This window comes from Salmo trutta, chromosome 24, assembly GCF_901001165.1.
Source record: "Salmo trutta chromosome 24, fSalTru1.1, whole genome shotgun sequence".
NCBI classification, from domain to species: Eukaryota; Metazoa; Chordata; class Actinopteri; order Salmoniformes; family Salmonidae; genus Salmo; species Salmo trutta.
Window position 1 is genome coordinate 46242925 of NC_042980.1, and position 21931 is coordinate 46264855.

Below are 21931 nucleotides of genomic sequence, written 5' to 3' on the forward strand. Positions count from 1 at the left end.
CCTCCTTCTGCAACTTGGATCCTGGACATCCTGAAGGGCCGTCCCCAGGTGGTAAGGGTAGGTAACAACACATCCTCGACCCTGATCCTCAGCACGTTTAATAAAACAGGCATCACGTTTTTATAATGCCATCGTAAAATTATTCTCTACATTGATGCGCTCTGACCAATCAGAAAATGGGTACAACCTTCATTTCATTTGTCACTTTCAGTAATATTATCAACCATCTTCACATATTTCCTCAGAACATTTTGAGATGAAAACATAACACACCACATTGCAGATATGTGATGATACAACAATCACATTTTATTTGAATCCCAATTTTGACAAAATGTAGAGATGCCCATCATATAAAATGTTCTGTATGCTGATCAAATGTAGGTATATTTATTGCAGGCTTTGTTGGCTACATCTCAGAATTTCTGCATTGGCAAATGGTCAACCACAGTCTACTAATCTTGTCATTGGCCAGTCCAAGGCGATCCGCTTGGTCCAGCAACCTTTTACGTTTCCGGCCGACCTCTGGTTCTTCCTGTAGGATTTCACTGGGGTCGTCTGTGCAGCATCTCACTGATCTTAGCCGATCTTATACATTTGTTGAATAAAAATATACAAAATATAGCTTATTTTACACATTATTTAAAATATATAGCATTTGGCCATTATTCCCCTTTCCAAAAATCTGGTTATACTACTATAAACCTGTTTCTTTTTTTGCAACATCTCAGAATTTTGTAACTGACAAGACATCACACTCTCAGACGCTGCTGATTTTGTCATTGGCCAGTATAAGGCGATCCGCTTGGGCCAGCAACTTTGCACGATACTGTCCGATCTCTGAATCCTCCTGTAGGATGTTATCAGTGTCATCTCTGTGTAGCAGATCCAGCATTTCACTGCACACAATCTTGGCTGACTGCTTCAGGATGAAGTAACAGATCATCATGGGCACCTGGTCAGCCAGTCTTTGCACCACAATCTGTGAGAGAGGTGAGGTGGGATGGAGAGTAAGGGCCCAACGTGAAAATGGCCACAAGGCAACCAAAATGCAATATACCACAAAGCAACCCTGCCACAACAATGTATGTTTGAAACATTTGTCAAAAAGCATTAATGAGAGATCTGATCATCCCATTGATGATGTCATGGATTCATTGTACAGGCTGGAGCAGAGCTATATCATGTATATAGAGTTCGGCCAACTTTTAGAACGGACGCCATGTTACCGCCTTTAAGCATTCCATTTATCCAGTCATGACAAGTATGTAGATTCTAATTCTAGACTTTCAGTTACACAGAATTGTTTAAAAAAAAAAATGCCATGAACTGCTATTGGTCAATATTGCCAACATGGCTGCCATATGGACATTGTTGATTATACTGTGTAATGTAAATGCATCATAATGTTATTATTGATTATACCATGGCATTGTTGAATACTCGTTACTGATTGGCTTGAAGAGCATTCTAGAGCGTGCACTATTTCCCTATAACGCAAGATACATCAGCACGGTGCTGCATTGTTGAGAGAGCTAGCACATTAGCATTTTGCTTCACCTTTTATACCAGTTGTGAACTTTGTGATGAATACATGTGATTTGATTTGATGCAGCAACCTCATTGTCCAATCTCTAATATGTCTCTGGGGTGGAGAACCAGGCTAGATGTAGTCCATACATACACGTTGAGATCTACACAAATTTGTGGAAGGCCCTGATGAGAAAGTGTGTGAGTTTGTCAATAAGCATGCTATATAACATGCCAGTTTTATGTGAGCTGCAGGTTAAGTTAATTCGATTTTATTTCTGGAACACTCTATACATACTGCACAGTAGATGTGTTGTGTTGTACCTCATAGTATGCCTTGAGCAGCCCAGGGTACTTGCTCCTGGTGTCCTTATCTTTGTCTTCTGCTATTTCCCCCTCCTCCAGAATAATTTTGTTGAAGATTTCATCCTGTGTGTAGACCTGCATCTCCATCTCAAACTGCTCCACGATCCTCTCCTTCACTATGTTTGACTGCTGTTCCTGGATTGTTTCAATGTTTCTCTGAGTTTAAACAAAGATTAAGATTCCATGAGGACATAAAGAATCTTGGATGCAGGGAGGCAGTGAAATACTGTTACTGTTTCAGATAAAAGTTCATTTCGATATGCTCTAAGTATCTTAAGGTGTTTTATTTTGAACATTTCAGGGTACAATCCTACAATGGACAACCTGTAAATTGGAATTCTTCTTAAAAATATATTGTGATTTTTATGTGCTACTTTGCTTCATGTTTTCCTGCCTTCTTGCTCGTGCCACTAACTAAGATTTCCATTTCAGCCTAAAATCACAGAATAGAGAATTGAATGATTATCATTTCAGAGCGCTTAACAGTTTACAATTGTCATTACCTTTGAGACCTGATGAAGATAAGGATAATTCTTAAAGCACTCTTTGGACAAATGATCAAATTGCTTCTGCACCATGTCTGAAAAACCAAAACAAATGTATTTGGTAAGAGATGTTAAAAGAGACAAATGTATTTGGTAAATAGATATTCCACAAAATGTTTTTATTTAAAGGGCTATTACAGCCAAATTACAAGTCAATGGTCCAAATATTATAATTTGTTTATGCTTCATGTCCAAACAATCATTGGGTAACTTAATTGAGCTACACAATCAATTTGAGATACATCAGGATCATTTGGACATGAAGCGTGAAAAATGGAAACAGTGTCCAGGTAAATTAAACCAAAGCGTGGATTGATGCCACACATTGTCCATAGACTGCTTACAGGGTAAGGAAACCAATATGTAATTTTGTAATTTTATTGAACTATTCCTTCAACATGTCCTATTTAGTTAATTAAAGTCAATGTCACATGCACAAGTACAATGAAATACCATTCTTACAACCTCTAAACCCAAAAATGAAGCCCTAAAAATAAGATTAAAAAAACCACTAGAGAAATAAGAACACAAGTAAGTAAGTAAGCGATATACATGAACAGTTCCAGGGTCAGTAGATATATACAGGAACAGTTCCAGGGTCAGTAGATATATATTGGGACAGTTCCAGGGTCAGTAGCTATATACAGGGACAGTTCCAGGGTCAGTAGATATATATTGGGACAGTTCCAGGGTCAGTAGCTATATACAGGGACAGTTCCAGGGTCAGTAGCTATATACAGGGACAGTTCCAGGGTCAGTAGCTATATACAGGGACAGTTCCAGGGTCAGTAGATATATATTGGGACAGTTCCAGGGTCAGTAGCTATATACAGGGACAGTTCCCGGGTCAGTAGCTATATACATTGACAGTTCCAGGGTCAGTAGCTATATACAGGGACAGTTCCAGGGTCAGTAGCTATATACAGGGACAGTTCCCGGGTCAGTAGCTATATACATTGACAGTTCCAGGGTCAGTAGCTATATACAGGGACAGTTCCAGGGTCAGTAGCTATATACAGGGACAGTTCCAGGGTCAGTAGCTATATGCATGAACAGTTCCAGGGTCAGTTCCAGTACCATATGTACAATGTGCAGGGAAACTGAAGTGGTATGGTTAGATACTGTATGTATAGGGGTAAGTTGACTAGGTATCAGGACATATGATAAACAGAGTAGCATCTCAGTATATGATGATTGCGTGTGCTTGTGTGTGTTTAGAGTCAGTATAAATGTGTGTAGATGTTATGTGGTTGACCAAATGAAGTGTGTGTGTGTGTGTGTGTGTGTGTGTGTGTGTGTGTGTGTGTGTGTGTGTGTGTGTGTGTGTGTGTGTGTGTGTGTGTGTGTGTGTGTTGGAATGACCGTGTGTGTGTGTGTCTGTAGAGTTCTGACAGTGTGCATTGAGACATTGCAAAGATACAAATAAATAAAGGGGTCAAGTCAGATAGTCCGGTAGACATTTTGTTAGCTAGTTAGCAGTCTCATGGCTTGTTGATAGAAGCTGTTCAGAAGCCGTTTGTCATGCAGAAGCAGAGAGAACATTCTATGGCTTGGGTGGCTTATATAGATGTCCTGGATGGCAGGGAGCTCGGCCCAAGTGATGTACTGGGCTGTCCGCAGCACCCTCTGTAAAGCCATATAATCGAGGGTGGTGCTTTTGCCATACCAAGCAGTGATGCAGTTAGTCAAGATGATCTCAATGGTGCAGCTGTAGAACTCTGAGGATTTGAGGGCACATGACAAAGCTTTTCAACCTCATGAGGGGGAAGAGGCGCTGTCTCGCCTTCTTCACGACTGTGCGCACGTGTGGACCATTTTAACTCATTAGTGATTTGGACACCGAGGATCTTAATGCTCTCGACCCGCTCCACTTCAGCCCTGATGATGTGGGTGGGGGTGTGATTCACCAATACCTGCTTTCTTGGGTGCTTACTGCTTAATATAATAGGCATGTTTGTCTTGTCATTAGTACCATAGAGACCCATGCATGATGTTCAATAAAAGGGCTTTGGGAAAATCACATTGATCCTAGGGCTGTAACGTGTACGCTAATAAATCTGGAAGCAAGTACAGGGAGTGAATTTAATGAATTACCTAAAATGAAACAAAACAAGATACACGAGTAGAATACAGACATGAAACACAAAACAGAAACAATAAGGTGTGTAACGATGGTGGCAGGTGTGCGTAATAATGATTAAACTGGCAACAGCGAGCGCCAGAGAGTAGGAGCGGGAGTAGACGTGACAAGGGCTTTTGGTCCCTTACCTCTGATTGTCTGTAGTGTCGTCATAGCTGGATTCTTAAGTTCAGCCACTAGTTTCTGAACAACATGTTGAAATACCCTGTAGTTACTGAATCCTGGCAGCTCACTTCCCCTGTGCTTCTGATCATATTCATCCACCACTTGTTGCACTACTTTGTGGTCTAAATTCAGGAAAACAATGTTGATAATTTATTGGAGATTATAATCACTGTTGTTTGACTAAACTATTAGTAGTATATTAATTATATCAGTAAATATTAGAGATATTTGGAAACATAAATATTTATTGGTTAGACATGGTATTGAGATGAGCAATACCCAGGGTATTCAAAATTGTACCTACAATTAGATTTGTCATTTTGCAGACATTTCATCCACTCTGCAAATTCCTTTCGCATAAGCACAAATAGATTTTCCTCAACGATAATATCCCCTTTGGACAGTTGGGTAATCTGCTCATTGAAGTCTGTTATGACCTGAAGAAGGAAACATAACAATAAAACATACCTGTTTAAATGTTTAATATTTAGTCATTTTTGATTACTGTTTAATGAAATGGCTCCACAAGACCCATCCATCATTAAGTCATTAAGTCCAATAATAAACAAGAACTATCTTACAGTGGTGTGTACAAGTGTTTTTGTAAAATCAGCTGTCAAGGTAAAGTATTGTTTAACCTGGTGACAAACATAATCATTTGGATATTAAGGAAGGAGAGTGGAGGAAGTGGGAGTGTGGAGAAAATGTTAATGCTGTTTAATTTATCTTTCTGGACTGTGTGTCTATCTTACACCTGTGTTGCAAATCTGACCAATCCAAAAGGTAGAGGATTTGCAACAGAGTTGATGCCTTTACACCAAGTACCATTACCAAAATTCTCTATAGGACATTCTCCTGACAATATACCAAACCATGACAATAACACACCTGGACTACTGTACAACAGTATGGCTTCCAACCCTACATCATACATGTTTATAGAAATGTTGTACAAAATAAGAATTTTACGAAGCTGAAAGATGGAAAGGTGAAAGATGTACTCACCTGAATGAGGTACTTCCTCTTCTCTGCAGGTTCCAGGGGAGGCCCGCCCTCTAATTTACTCAATAAATGCTTTACCTCCCCCATCTGCTCCTTTATCTTCTCTGACATCTGGGGCAAGGATTTCTGACCAGGAGCAAACATACAACAAGTTAATAGGTACCAGACCACATGTTTTCCAGTGTGCACTGGGTGTAGGGAGAACAGATAAACATTGGGTATGTGGTTGGACTAACTTTGATGTGATTGACCAGGGCATTGCTGAGCTTGTTGGCTAGGCATTTGGTGGATGCCTTCTCCTCACGCAAGAGGGATCTATACATTGAAAAGGAGAGAAAATGTCAGTTAACCCTTGGCCTCCAATGGTCACTCCCCCACGGATATCTAATTAACATAATACAAACAAAAAAACATCAAAATCCCTCTGTTTAAGCTAGAGATATGTGCTAAGCTAACATATTGAATTGTTTTATTATGATTATACCAAGGATCATTTAGCCATTTGCTTTTGAATGTTAAAAACTACAATACGCAGAAATGTAAGAGAAGAGAGGGGAGGGACTCATAAGGAAAGACCATTCATGAATACTATATGGAAGTACTCTCAAAGGATATGTGGGAAAAAAATTATATTCATAAAATCCTGAAATCAACAGTTTGAGGCACTGACATTTTTCAGATGTGAAGCCATCAAAAACAAAGATGCAAGTTTACTTAACACATGACAAGAACATATTTTACCTGAAGTGCTCGTGATTTTGGAAGAATTCCAACTCCTCCTCAATCGCACGAGTTATTGACACGTTTTCATCAATTTGCTTCTGACCACGACATTTCACAATGACATAGCCCATATTGAGAAAGATTACTTTGTTGTGGACAATTTCCAACACATTCTTCTCTGCTCCCGGGTCTATCAGGTCTGGCTTTGTCAGAATGGCTGGAAGACAAATGAAAAGCATTATGATAACTGCTAATATAAAAACCCTATAAAAATACATTCATCTATATAATGTCTTTACCCAGAGTTCTTGTGCCTTCAGGATCCATTTCTTGTGCCATTTTCAGGGCCTCTGTTGTTGCTATGTCAACATTACATGGTACCACCACCAAAATAATGGTTCTCTTCTCCTTTATGAATTTCCTAATGAGATGATTGATCTAGTAAAAAAGGAAGAGGAATGTGACGAAGCAGTCAGGATGCAAGCCTTTGACCGAGTTATTTGATTAATCTACGAGATGGTATCAGACTGCTTGTTACCGTGATTTCGCCCTGTGTGATGCACTCTGTTCTTTATGGTTCTGAAGCTCAACCTTCCTCAAAGTCAACACATTCAAAGTACCTTTCACCAGAATCAACCATCATAGCTATGTGTACCTTGCTAGCAATTATGGTAACAAGTCTGTACACCTGGCTAAACAATTCATCATTAGTGAATCATAAGATGAGAGACAAGAGTCATGAGATAAACAAGCAGTGTACTGGACAAAGTACAAAAGCTATACACACTGACGTTAGACTTACTTGGGCTCCAATGTCATCTGGTTGTCCTTTCACAGCCACCCTGGTGATCCCTGGTAAGTCAATCAGACTGAGGTCACACACCGTGGAGGATGTGATCTTTAGAGTGATCAGGTCTTCACATATCCCCACTCCCTTTCCAGCTAACGAGTTCTGAGCTGTTAAATCAATGGGAAAATATTGCTGAAATAACAGATGTGGTTTTTAATTGCTTGTTTGTCTGTCTCATACCCCGACAGAAATCTTCTTATAATATAATATATATTCTGTAGTTCTCTATGGTAAATACCATACAAACTTTTCCACAATAAATGATAATGGATATGTCAATGGCGGTCGGTATCGTTTAAGATAAGGGAGAACAACATATTTCTTATGATCATGGCCTTATTTCTATTACAGCGTATAGGATGACTGTCATTCATATTCCATTCACCCAGCTCAATGTAACATCGATAGGTTTAGGCTACTACATCATACTAAAATGTTTCCTATACCCATCATGAGGTTGCTACGACCTAGCCTATGAATGAAAGTTTACAATGCAGGTGCAAAAGTTGAGAGAATTTTTAGTAATCAAGGTGACAGACACTGACACATTCAATACATTCAATTAGTCTGTTTTAAACGAGAGTTTCTATTGGGCAAATTCAGGTATGTTTATCCCTGTTTCGTTCCGTTTGCTTCCGTTTAAGAAAAAAAACATCTACAGAATTGGTGGAATGAATACAGCCCTGTTCACACTCAATCACAGTTCACTTTCATAGCAGTCAAATACAAACAGCATGATCCCTTTGATCATTGTATAGCTAATTCCTTCTCCCACCTACGCACTCCCCTCATCTCACGTTTTCCCTTATGGACTTCAGTGCACAACACATCAGCTGTCTGTGACCAGATGAAAAAACCTTTCCAAGTCAAACCTTCATATCAGCGCTACACACAGGCTACATCATTGTCACCATATTATATCATCATAGTCAACATAGCTACTAGAACTAACACGTTAGTAAACCTGCTACAATCATGTGTTCAGTCAGCAGCAAGCAGTTTAGCAGTTACAACGGCGGGCCCCAGTGGCTAACAACTTATAAAACCTAAATGTTACCTTGACTTGGAAGAGTTCCTTTGTTTGATAGCCATAGCCAGCTAGCTAACATAGCATCCCTCTCTGTTTGAGCCTGGTGTCTGAGTAGGCTAAACTAGCTAGCAAACTTCGCTAGCTCAGTAACTGAAAGTGTCTTTAATTTTCTTTTTTTTGGTCTTTTTTTGTCTTTCTCTCTATTTGGGTAACCTACTCACCAAATGTTATATATTGCAGTTCTAGCTAGCTGTAGCTTATGCTTTCTGTAATAGATTCGTTCTCTGATCCTTTGATTGGGTGGCTAACATCTCAGTTCATGTTGCAAGAGCTCTGATAGGTTGGAGGACGTCCTCCAGAAGTTGTCATACTTTCTGTGTAAGTCTATGGAAGGCAGGGAGAACCACGAGCCTCCAAGATTTTGTATTGAAGTCAATATACCCAGAAGAAGATGGAAACTAGCTGTCCTCTGGCTACGCCATGGTTCTACCCTACAGAGTGCTGTTGAGGCTACTGTAGGGTTTCATTGCAAAGCAGTGTGTATTATTCAATTATTTGGTGATGTAAATATATTTAGTATAATTTTATTAAAAATATATATATTTTTAATCCTTTTACATTTTGTTTTATTCACTAAGGAGGATGGTCCTCCCCTCCTCCTCTGAGGAGCCTCCACTGGTTAATGTACAGTATAGAATAATATGTCTGTGTGTGTCTGTGTGTGTGTGTGTGTTCGTTCCCATCTGACCTTGTTCAACATGTCTCACGACTTCTGAGGGGTCGTCAAATTCATTTCTGAATTTCCCTCCGTATGAGATGACAGCCTCCCATTTCACTGTCCTGTCATTACAGAGTTGAAGTAGCAGTGGGCACCTGGTGACAATACCTGGAAACAAGGAAGTACCAATGACAGATCATTATACTGTATTACAGAACAATCAACACAACAATCAATATGACAGTACAGTCAACAACGGACCGGGACATGAATTTTATGATAAATATATAACTTCTGCAGGCTATAGACAACAAGGTTGCTCTAATGCTCTGAAAGCATGTCAGACATTTACAGTGCCTGACTAAATGGTTAGAAAACTCATGTACAGTTAACATTTTCTGTAAAGTTTTGCTGTGGTTATAAAGTTAATTTGAAGGTTCTAAACATTTCAGTAATGTCCGTGTCTCTGTGGTCCTATTGTACTGTCTGTTTCCTGACCTCGTCTATGGACTTTGGGTGATTTGGGCATGACATTTAAAACATTTAAAATATTCAGGAAACAATACAGAATCTCACCAGTCCCTCTGGGCAGCGCCACCCCAGAAAGGGTCTCAAGCACAGAGCTCTTTCCTGAACTCTGGTCTCCCACCACAGCAATGGTTGGCAGTGGCAGCTCCTTATCTATCCCTATGGATCTCATGTAATCTATTAAGTCTATGAAGGGCCGGACCTTCTCCGCCAGCTGGTCTTGGAACATACTGAGGGTATGTCAGGGGTACAAAACAATGCCATTATGAATGGTTAATTTGTTGATAGACATGCATGGCTAAATTCATTATTTTACACAGTTTTTATAGTTAGTAGCAAACTATCATTTGAACTACATGGGATGAGAAAATGTATGTCCCAAAAATGTTAACACTTCACCATGTGTAACAAAATGTCACACTATTTACTGCATAAATAATCACCACTGCATAAATAATCACCACTGTATAAATAAACCCCATCACCATAAAATTCTGAATATTAGGATTTTAGTATTGTGGTACAGTGTAGTACAAAGTAGTACTGCAAGTCTGCAATAAGATGTGGAAAATGGAGGCCTTCATCATTTCAAAACCGAAAACTGAAGTAATGTTGTCCCACCTCGGTCCATCGTCATAAGACATGTCTCTCTTCCGCTGAAATAAAAGAGAATGAAAGCTAAACCATTTAGATGAAAATACACAATAACAGCAATGCATCAGTATTTTGAGCGAAAGTTATAAGAAGCTAAATAACATAACATAACTATAACATAAGAGGAGATACAGTCTCACGTGCCCAGTTCGAAAGCTTAGAATTTGCCAACTGTAATACACTGAGTATACCAATAATTAGAAACACCTTTCTAATATTAAGTTGATAGAAACATTAAGAACACCTTTCTGAATAATTTACTGAATGATATACTGAATTGATATACTGAATGATATACTGCTTTCCCAGGAACCGGCCCAGATCCCTGTGATTTTACTGAATGATATACTGCTCTCCCAGGAACAGGCCCAGATCACTGTGATTTGACTGAATGATATACTGCTCTCCCAGGAACAGGCCCAGATCCCTGTGATTTTCATTGAATGATATACTGCTCTCCCAGGAACAGGCCCAGATCACTGTGATTTTCACTGAATGATATACTGCTCTCCCAGGAACTGGCCCAGATCCCTGTGATTTGACTGAATGATATACTGCTCTCCCAGGAACAGGCCCAGATCCCTGTGATTTGACTGAATGATATACTGCTCTCCCAGGAACAGGCCCAGATCCCTGTGATTTGACTGAATGATATACTGCTCTCCCAGGAACAGGCCCAGATCCCTGTGATTTGCGGGAAGAGAAGGTGGAGAAAAAGGGGCCAAAGGGCGGGGCTGCCTTCTGAGAATTCGTAGGCGATCGAATAAACCCCCACTTCCTTCCATTCTGCTAGCAAACGTGCAATCTTTTGGAAAATAAAATAGATGACCTACTTGGAAGATTAAATTCCCAATGGGACATTCAAAACTGCAATATCTTATGCTTCACGAGTCGTGGCTGAACGACGACACTATCAACATACAGCTGGCTGGTTATACGCTGTACCGGCAGGATAGAACAGCGGTGTCTGGTAAGACAAGGGGTGGCGGACTATGTATTTTTGTAAATAACAGCTGGTGCACGATATCTAAGGATGTCTCGAGCTATTGCTCGCCTGAGGTAGAGTATCTCATGATAAGCTGTAGACCACACTATCTACATAGAGAGTTTTCATCTGTATTTTTCGTAGCTGTTTACATACCACCATAGACAGAGGCTGGCACTAAGACCACATTGAATGAGCTGTATTCCGCCATAAGAAAACAAGAAAACGCTCACCCAGAGGCTGCGCTCCTGGTAGCCGGGGACTTTAACGCAGGGAAACTTAAGTTCGTTTTACCAAATTTCTATCAGCATGTTAAATGTGCAACCAGAGGGAAAAAGATCTGGACCACCTTTACTCCACACACAGAGAAGCATACAAAGCTCTCCCTCACCCTCCATTTGGCAAATCTGACCGTAATTCTATCCTCCTGATTCCTGCTCGATCAATATAAAAGTGGACAGATGAAGTAGATGCTAAGCTACAGGACTGTTTTGCTAGCACAGACTGGAATATGTTCTGGAATTCCTCCGATGGCATTGAGGAGTACACCACATCAGTTATTGTCTGCATCAATGACGTCGTCCCCACAGTGACCGTATATACTCCAATCAGAAGCCAAAGATTAACAGGCAACATCCGCTTTGAGCTAAACATTAGAGCTGCTGCTTTCAAGGAGCGGGACTCTAACCTGGAAGCTTATAAGAAATCCCGCTATGCCCTCCGACGAACCATCAAACAGGCAAAGTGTCATTACAGGACCAAGATTGATTCGTACTACACCGGCTCTGACGCTCGTCGGATGAGGTAGGGCTTCCAAACCATTACCGACTACAAAGGGAAGCACAGACAAGATTTGCCCAGTGACACGAGGCTACCAGACGAGCTAAACTACTTCTATGCTCGCTTCGAGGCAAATAACACTGAAACATGCATGAGAGAACCAGCTGTTCCGGAAGACTGTGTGATCATGCTCTCCGCAGCCGATGTGAGTAAGACCTTTAAACAGGTCAACATTCACAAGGCAGCAGGGCCAGGTGGATTACCAGGACGTGTACTCCGAGCATGCGCTGACCAACTGATCAACTGTCTTCACTGATATTTTCAACCTCTCCCTGTCCGAGTCTGTAATACCAACATGTCTTAAGCAGACCACCATAGTCCCTGTGCCCAAGAACACTAAGGTAACCTGTCTAAATGACTACCGACCTGTAGCACTCACGTCTGTAGCTGATTTGAAAGGTTGGTCATGGCTCACATCAACACCACTTCCCAGAAACCCTACACCCACCCCAATTTGCATACCGCCCCAACAGATCCACAGATGATGCAATCTATATTTCACTCCACATTGCCCTTTCCCACCTGGACAAAAGGAACAGCTATCTGAGAACGCTATTGATTGACTACAGCTCAGCGTTCAATAACATAGTGCCCTCAAAGCTAATCAATAAGCTAAGGACCCTGGGACTAAACACCTCCCTCTGCAACTGGATCCTGCACTTTCTGACGGGCCGCCCCCAGGTAGTAAGTGTAGGTAACAACACATCCGCCACGCTGATCCTCAACACAGGGGTCCCTCAGGGGTGCGTGCTCAGTCCTCTCCTGTACTCCCTGTTCAGTCATGACTGCATGGCCAGGCACTCCAAAACCAACGTTAAGATTGCTGATGACAAAACAGTGGTAGGCCTGATCACCGACAACGACGAGACAGCCTATAGGGAGGAGGTCAGACACCTGGCCGTGTGGTGCCAGGCAAACAAACTCTCCCTCAACGTGATCAAGACAAAGGAGATGATTGTGGACAACAGGAAAAAGATGACCGAGCACGCCCCCATTCTTATCGACGGGGCTGTAGTGGAGCAGGTTGAGAGCTTCAAGATCCTTGGTGTCCACATCACCAACAAACTAATATGGTCCAAGCATACCAAGACAGTCGTGAAGAGGGCACGACAAAACCTATTCCCCCTCAGGACACTGAAAATATTTGGCATGGGTCCTCAGATCCTCAAATGGTTCTACAGCTGCACAATCGAGAGCCACCTGACTGGTTGCATCACAGCCTGGTATGCCAAATGTTTGGCCTGCGACCGTAAGGCACTACAGAGGGTAGTGCGAACGGTCCAGTACATCACTGGGGCCAAGCTTCCTGAAATCCAGGACCTCTAAACCAGGCGGTGTCAGAGGAAGGCCCTAACAATTGTCAAAGACTGCAGCCACCCTAGTCATAGACTGTTCTCTCTGCTACCGCACGGTAAGCGGTACCGGAGCACCAATTCTAGGTCCAAGAGGCTTCTAAACAGCTTATACCCCCAAGCCATAAGACTCCTGAACATCTAATCAAATAGCTACCCAGACTATTTGCATTGCCCCCCACCCCACTCTTTTACAACGCTGCTACTCTCTGTTGTTATCATCTATGCATAGTCACTTTAATAACTCTACCTACATGTACATTTTACCTCAACTAACCGGTGCCACTACACATTGACTCAGTACCGGCACCCCCCTGTATATAGTCTCACTATTGTTATTTTACTGCTGCTCTTTAATTACTTGTTACTTTTATTTCTAATTCTTATCTGTATTTTTTCTAACTGCATTGTTGGTTAGGCGCTCGTAAGTACACATTTCACTGTAACCTGTTGTATTCGGCACATACTTTGTAGAAGCACCTTTGGCAGCGATTACATTTGTCTTTCTGGATAAGTCTCTAAGAGCTTTCCACACCTGGACTGCGCAACATTTGCCCATTTTTCTTTCCAAAATCCTTCACGCTCTGTCAAATTCAATGTTGATCATTTTTGATAACCATTTTCAGGTCTTGCCATAGATTTTTGTCAAAACTGTAACTCGTCCACACAGGGTTCATTCATTGTCTTCTTGGTAAACAACTCCAGTGTCGATTTGGCTTTATGTTTTAGGTTTTTGCTCTGCTGAAAGGTGAATTAATCTTCCAGTGTCTTGTGTAAATTAGACTAGTTTGATACAGTATCAGACCATTTCTTACCAGAATATGTTACTTTACTTTAAGTTTGACTTGCTTTCCAGGTTACCCACTTGCTCATTTTGTAAATATATATTATGTTCTGGAACCATTACATGCATCCAACTTATTGTTATTTAATTATTAGAGATATACAAATGTTTTTTGCACCCACCAATGCGTCATGTCCTCAATGGTCATGTGAGATGAAATGTGTTATTTTTGGGAAGTGTTTGACCTGACAAAGATTTGTTTCGGATCGACGAAACGTTGTCAATAAAGCGGTGAATTGGGAACAGTGTGCGAGCCTTCTTGTTCAATACTAGTATTCTTTATTAGCCCAGCACCTATGTTTTTAAGGATGTGCGTATGACCACAAACTTTTCTATAGATAGAAATGGGACTAAACCAGGTTTTCCTCTTGGATTTTGCTTGTGCTTAGTTCTATTCCGTTTCTTTTTTATCCTGAAAAACTCCCCAGTCCTTAACGATTACAAGCATACACATAACATGATGCAGCCACCACTATACTTAAAAATGATTGGTACTCAGTAATGTGTTGTACTGTATTGGATTTGCAAGACTGCTCATTTACATATGCCCTTGACCTTCAACTAAAGGGGATACTGATTTGCTATTAAACACAAGGGAATTATGGACTATCATTAAAGGTGTATAGCTCCATATATTACAATTACTACCTACATTTAATATAAATATGTTTTTAGTGGTGGTGGGGGAGGGGGGGTATAATTGAGTGGATTTGGGCCATTGCTCGTTCGATTCTGGCACTAAAATGGCAGCTTTGGCTCAGTTCAAGCTGCCAAATTTGGGCCGAATGACTCGGGCCTAGTCTGTGCCATCATTCATTTCAGCTGCCAGACCTGGGACAGCAGTTTTAGATCTGTCATGCCGGAATCAGTCCAGATGTGGGCCAGATGTTTGTACTAACTGGGCTGGTTTAAATAACATTTAAACTAGGGGTGTGCCAACATGGCCACACTCGTAATCATATCCGTAAATTGACAGTTCATAGTCGGATTCGATCGGATGATAGTCGTGATTGGAAAAAAATGACGTTGTTTATATGCCTAAATAGAGGCAAAATACCTCCCTGCACATTCTCACTGCAAAAAAGCTGCAGATTAGGAGCAACGCGCGCAGGGGAGTGTGTCCTCAATTTGCAGCGGGCAGACAAATTTGCTTTCACTTTGCACATCAGCGTTTCGTATTTTTTTCCATACCCTTGCCCCAGTTGTTAGATATTATGCACATTGATAGATTGATAGCAAACGTCCTCGCCATGTGATTTATCATAGTAGCAGGCAGCAGAAATCTAAATGATCTGAGTCTGACAGAAAGCATGCGAGGAAAATTGATTGGGTGAAATTATGGAGAACTACAGCTTCGTGCTATATCCAGTCAGAGCAGCGGGAACAACGTACAGCCCGCCCTTCTCTTTAGACAGGCAGTTAAATTATTAAGACCACCTAACACATTACTGACTGGCATGAGAAAGATGCTTGCTGGCACCTGAATATTTTGTTTGGGGGGGATCACGGATAATTACAAAAAATACTCTGATCTTAATCGTATCCGGAAAATTGCCTATATCCGTTACGATACTCGTTTTGATCGGCTACTTGGCACACCCCTAACTTAAACAATCACCTGAGAGGAACTTTTTCTGAACACACGATGAACCGAACTTTATATTGAACCCCTGAACAAACTTTATTCATGTAAACTGAACCGAGAAAGAAGATATCTCATTGCAATGAATTTCCCTTTTGTGTGACACTGTGTCTGTGTAAACATGGTGGAAGTAACTAAGTATTGTTAAAGACTGTTAGTCTAAATTACATATCACGATTAATACTGTCATTGCATTGCACCCATTCGTATGCGAACAGATAGCCTAGCCACTGGCAACCCCTGGTGACCTTACTAAGGTAGCCTCTCTTTAATTGCTCCTGTTTGCACAAATAAGAATTTCCCACTCTTCCAAAATCCAGTTAAAGTGTCATATCTGCAGATGAGTCCATAATAGGCTGACCACACCGCTCGCGTCACGTTACAAAATACATTTTGAAATCTGTGATATTCAATAAATGCACACACACTGCTCGCGCGGCCAACGAGCTAAAATAGAAGTCAGTTCTATTTCTTACGCCAATCACGCTGCAAGTCCTGCCTCTCATTGGTTCTCATTGGTTATATCCACGTGGGTGATTGAAAGACGAACTGTTTTGCCATTCGTCATGGTAATACTATGAAAGTTTAGATGCCAATCACCATATAAGTTCAAAGATGAAAAAGCCTGGAAGGAGGAGAGATGACTAGAAACGATTAGGTTGACCGTTTTACGTGTGGATTAATTGTAGGAGTAGAGGACCTTGTGCATTTCAGGTAAAATAACAACTCAATGTTTATATCCCAGGACAAATTAGCTAGCAACAGCAAGCTAGCTAAACAGGACAAATTAGCTAGCAAGTGCAAGCTAACTAGCTAAATTGCCATACATGTTTAATGCTTTTCGACCTGTCCCCAAATTAATGTCATTGGTTCAGAATTTGTTTTGATATTTTAACCTGCGTGTCTTGATCGTGTTTTGTGTAGGGGGACAAAGCACGATGGCGCTCGCGCGCAGCCGGTTTGGGTTCCGTGTAAGTCCCTGACTACAAAATAAATTTAAAAATCGATGTTATTCAATTAATGCACCCACACTGCTTGCGCGCGACAATGAGCATCTGCGTTGCCAAGGGCTAAAATAGAAGTCAGTTCTATTAATAATGCAGATCATGCTGCAAGTCCTGCCTCTCCCATCTCCTCATTGGTGAGTCACATTTGTCGGCTTTAGGCCTATGTTACTTAGTTGATAATGCAAGTTCTAGGCCTACTGTTGATCTGGCCTATAGGCTCGCTCTGAGTTCTATGCTTTAATTTCTTCAGCCAATGGATCACAGTGTATCAATGTGACCATATGCCAGAGGCTGGTGCTCATGCCGTAGTTCAATTTAAACTTTTAGATTTTATCATTTTACTTCAGATTTGTATGATTAACCACCTAACAATGATTTTGAGAAAGGGAAATGTTCAGTTTGAAATGAAACTGCTCCACGAAAATGAGAATATAAAAGGAATCATCACTGGCACGCAGATTGGCACAAATAGTAGGATAAATTGTAAGCTTCCCCAAACTTCAAACTCACAAGTTGCTTATTACACCTGTAAAAAATATTGTGAACGTGCAAGTGCGTGCACACATAGGAAATCCAGTGAAAAACAGTCCGTCCATGGAAATCAAAGGCCCGTCCAACCGATTGGTTCTGGCGCCGACCCTGGTTAATTCTATCAAGACACGAGGAACACGTATGACTATGACAGCTAGAGCGTACCTGATTGGTTGGGCTAAGCATGAATAGTCATTGAAAATAGTAAAAACATCTCCTACTGGATTTCCAGTAAGGTGAGAAGAGAAAATGATGGTTAATGAAGCTATTGTGTAATCCAATTTAGTCTGAATAATTTTGAAAGGCAAAATATTGTGGTTTTGCAACATTGCGATGTTGACGCATGGTTATTTTTCATACATTTTTAACCTATAGCATTAATTGACACAAACATGAACTGATGGCTGATAGTACATTTGTTGAAAGTAAGTAGTGTTACAAACCAGAAAAATTGAGGTAAAACAGATATTCTCCACTTCTTACCAGCTGTTAGTTCTGTCCCAAGTCTGTGTTACTCCCTCCCTGCTGACAGATATAAAAGTACCGGTACTTCTGTTATCGGTCTATTTAATTTTGACTCATTTACCCCAGAAATGAAATTACAGTTGCTAATGGTAGAGGACATATATAAGTTGGTTGTCATAAAATATGGTGTCTCTAGCTCTATCGATCTCTTGAGTAATTAGGAAAAAAGCTATGTGTTACTTTTGTCCTGGTACTCCCCTAGCTCCTTTTCTAATGTATTGAGTCTAGTAAATAAAACCTTTTAGACTTCAATAATCCAACCACTTGTTCAAGGCAACAAAATATTCACTTAGAGCTCAACGACCTTTCAGAATGAGAATACAGTAACTGAATGTTGACTGAGACTACTGTTGATACAAGTATTGAAGGTAAAACTTCTTAATGACAACTATGGTAGAATTAATTCAAGGTTAAACAATTTAATGATTACTATGGTAGAGCTAATTCAAGGTTAAACTATTTAATGATTACTATGGAAGAGAAAATAAAGGTTAAACTATTTAATGATAACTATGGTAGAGTTAATTCAAGGGTCCTCAAAAAATAAATGATGCCCCTACTTCATTAATTTGGATAGGATAACCAAATTAATTACGATAAATTAGATACATTAATTACTCCTGTAATTACTTCATAAATGATCTTGAATAGCCAGGGGCACAACTTTGTTTTATGTTTTTTTATCCAATCGGATAAACACTCCAAACAGACTACCGACCGGTCGGAGGAGTCCGCATTTTCCTGAAGCACACCGTTGCCTAGTTTTGTATCACATTCCAATGATGGGCTCCCGAGTAGCGCAGTGGTCCAAGGCACTGCATTTCAGTGCAAGAGGAGTCACTGCAGTCCCTGGTTCGAATACAGTCTACATAACATCCGGCCGTGATCATGAGTCCAATAGGGTGGCGCACAATTGGCCCAGCGTCGTCCGCGGTAGGCCGTCATTGTAAATATGATTTAGTTCATAAATGACTTGCCTAGTTAATTGAAGGTTAAATAAAAAAACATTTTAAAAACAAAAACAAAAATGCTCTGCCTCTGTCCATTGCCAAAGACCCACAACACAGCCAAGGTCCCAAATGTTGTTCAGGAATATGGAGTATTGATTGAGAAAAGTGGGTAAGACTCACTATAACATGCATTGACCGATCAAAACCTAATATAGACGTGACTATAATAACAAGGCTTATAAAAGGGCAATGGGTTTCACTGAATTTCAGACAGACGTAAAATGTTCTGCATCGTATCACTGTCATAACATCGTAGTACAGCCACTATTATGCTGCGTTATATGGTATCAGGCTGTGGGTGTGTCATAAGATGTCATAAGGCTAGAAAATACAGCAATATCTTTGTCATAGCACGATCATTACATATTTATGTCAGATTATGACATGTGTTATGAACCCTTATGACATGTTCAAAGAAATTGTTACCAAAAATGTTGGTAAACAATTTCCCCAATGACCAATAATCAAATGTACAATGTTGGACCATATGTCAGAGCTCACAATGTATTACAGAGCTGCGATTATTCTAAAGAAGAACACACACATTTAAAAACAGCCCCCGCCTTTAACCTCTCAGCTTTCTTGTTCAGAAAAAAAAAATAAAAAAAATAAAAAAAGATAAATATTCAATACTTTGATTTAAATACTAGCTAATAAAAACGTTAGCTGACATGGGCTAGTTGATCTGGACATTTCTGACTAGTCATAAATAGCTCTCTAAGGTATAAAATGACTGACATGACAAGAGGAAAACTGGTGATGCACTACCCAGTATTATTCTACTATTACAACTTTCAAGAATAAGTTGAAAGCCGGACTGAGTTAATAAAATAAATACACTCCTCCGCCGACCGCGCCCCACAGTTTGGAAACCACCAGTGGTGGAAAAAGTACCCAATTGTCCTACTTGAGTAAAAGTTTAGATACCTTAATAGAAAGTTACTAAAGTAAAAGTAAGTCACCCAGTAAAATACTACCTGAGAAATAGTCTAAAAGTATTTGGTTCTATATATACTTAAGTATCAAAAGTAAATGTAATTGCTAAAATGTACTAAAGATTCAAAAATAAAAGTAGAAGTATGAATAATAAAAAATTCCTCATTTTAAGCAAAGCAGACGGTACATGTTTCTTGTTTTTAAAATGTATGGATAGCCAGGGGCACACTCCAACACTCAGACATCATTTACAAAATATGCATTTGTGTTTAGTGAGTCCCCCATATCAGAGGCAGAAGGGATGACCAGGGATGTTCTCTAAATGCACACTTACTTTGAAATCGTTGACACTTTCGGACAAGCAAGTTGCGTGTTGAGCCAGGGTCACAGAGCAGTATAGGTCTACAGCTTGATTCTATCACCTTTCATGGAAACAAAATGAAAGTGAAACGTTTTGATTGTCTCCATTCTGGGAAATCATACCGTTATTCTGCATCTGTTACACAGTGCATAATTAAAGTTCAGATACAACCTCCTTGGTTCTTAAGGGTCACATGATTTCTCAGAAAGTAAAATGAAATCAAGGTTGTTTCTACTACAGATAGATACAAAAAAAAACAGATGAAATCCCACTGTGGATGGAATTTACTTTACAATGGGGGAATAATTATACTGCATAGCCTAACCTATGGATTGTGTCCCCATGAAATGGGCTATCTCCTCAGTGACATTCACAGGACACAATTGTGTAGAGTTTACACAAATATTAGCGTTTTAGCTGTCATTGCAGGACTTTGACTGTGAGAAATCAGCTCACTACACAGCCTGTTTTGCATATTGAACATACAGATTGGGACTATACAGTCTAAACTAGAGATTGTGCACCTATGAAATGGGTATCAACCTACTCAGTGACACTCACAGAACTATGTACAGTTTACACACATATTAGTATCTTAGCTCTTATTGTGCCCCACCGTACACTTCACTTCCCTTCACTGAAAGGAGCTCTGTTGTTTCATCGCCCCCAAATGAAAAGCCCTATACATATTGACCAACTACGGTTTGGACCCTATCATGAATAGGTGGTTGGAGATCATTGGTCCACAGTGCGGTGGTGGTGAGTATACTGGTAGCTAGACCATAGACTGATGGTTATGTATCTGGTTATGTATATTTGAAAGGTTGTGTTGAAACATCCCTGGTTTGATAAACTAGTAGCTAATTCCCAGCCAAGCAGATACATCTAGTAGAGTCATTTTGGTTGTGAAGTGCATTAGCAAAAAGCATAGTTCTTTCTTTACAACAAAAAGCAATTAACCACGTGTCTATTGTACCTCCCAGTCACAGGACCTCTCAGTCACCGCCTCATAATATTGCCTGATGTAATTGTTCGAGAGATGTCAAGTTTGCAGCCAAACATGCAGCATAGAGAGAACCAGCAAGGGGGCAATCATCAGCATCATTTGTGTGTTTGTGACCAACCGATATCTTTAATGAGGGGCCAGGAGCTGATCTACACTGATATGCCCATCAATGGGGCTCTTGTAAAAACCTCACCTCCAGCCTCACCTCTTGCCTGCTCACCAACGGTCGTCGATGGGGAGACCATAATTGGGTAGGTTTTATCTGACTTGTTCAAACTTCAACATAGTAACTGCCATTGGTAATAGAACAGTGACTGTGTGTGTGTTCACAGAAACATGTATGTAGCCAGCACATGGAGACTTACAAGATGATGTGATGAAGTTCAGACTGACTAACGAGCTTAAACCTGATGTCTCTAAATGGAGAGGGACCTGGCACTCTGACAGACAGGCTTGATACTGATGTCTCTAAATGCAGAGAGAGACCAGGCACTCTGACAGACAGGCTAGAGACTGATGTCTCTGAATGGAGAGAGACCTGGCACTCTGACAGACAGGCTAGAGACTGATGTCTCTGAATGGAGAGAGACCTGGCACTCTGACAGACAGGCTAGAGATTGATGTCTCTGAATGGAGAGAGA

The 21931-nt window shown here is 40.5% G+C and overlaps 1 protein-coding gene across 4 annotated transcripts; it reads right to left on the reverse strand.

Moving 5' to 3' along the window:
* Window positions 1–277: 277 nt before the first annotated feature.
* Window positions 278–20349, reverse strand: LOC115161392 (interferon-induced GTP-binding protein MxA-like). Of its 4 annotated transcripts, none has more exons than XM_029712343.1 (14): window positions 20258–20349; window positions 10219–10253; window positions 9646–9827; window positions 9100–9237; window positions 7274–7428; window positions 6771–6909; window positions 6490–6688; window positions 5985–6063; window positions 5752–5874; window positions 5051–5183; window positions 4710–4868; window positions 2400–2476; window positions 1855–2052; window positions 278–982 (listed from the first exon to the last, which is right to left on the reverse strand). In XM_029712343.1, the coding sequence occupies exons 2-14, from the start codon at window positions 10239–10241 to the stop codon at window positions 761–763; spliced, it is 1827 nt and encodes a 608-aa protein (XP_029568203.1). In that variant the 5' UTR covers window positions 10242–10253; window positions 20258–20349; the 3' UTR covers window positions 278–760. The 4 variants fall into 4 exon arrangements, with proteins under 4 accessions (XP_029568203.1, XP_029568205.1, XP_029568204.1 ...); XM_029712345.1 differs by lacking the exon at window positions 20258–20349 and adding an exon at window positions 17936–18897; XM_029712344.1 differs by lacking the exon at window positions 20258–20349 and adding an exon at window positions 17896–17914.
* Between the last annotated feature and the right edge of the window lie 1582 nt (window positions 20350–21931).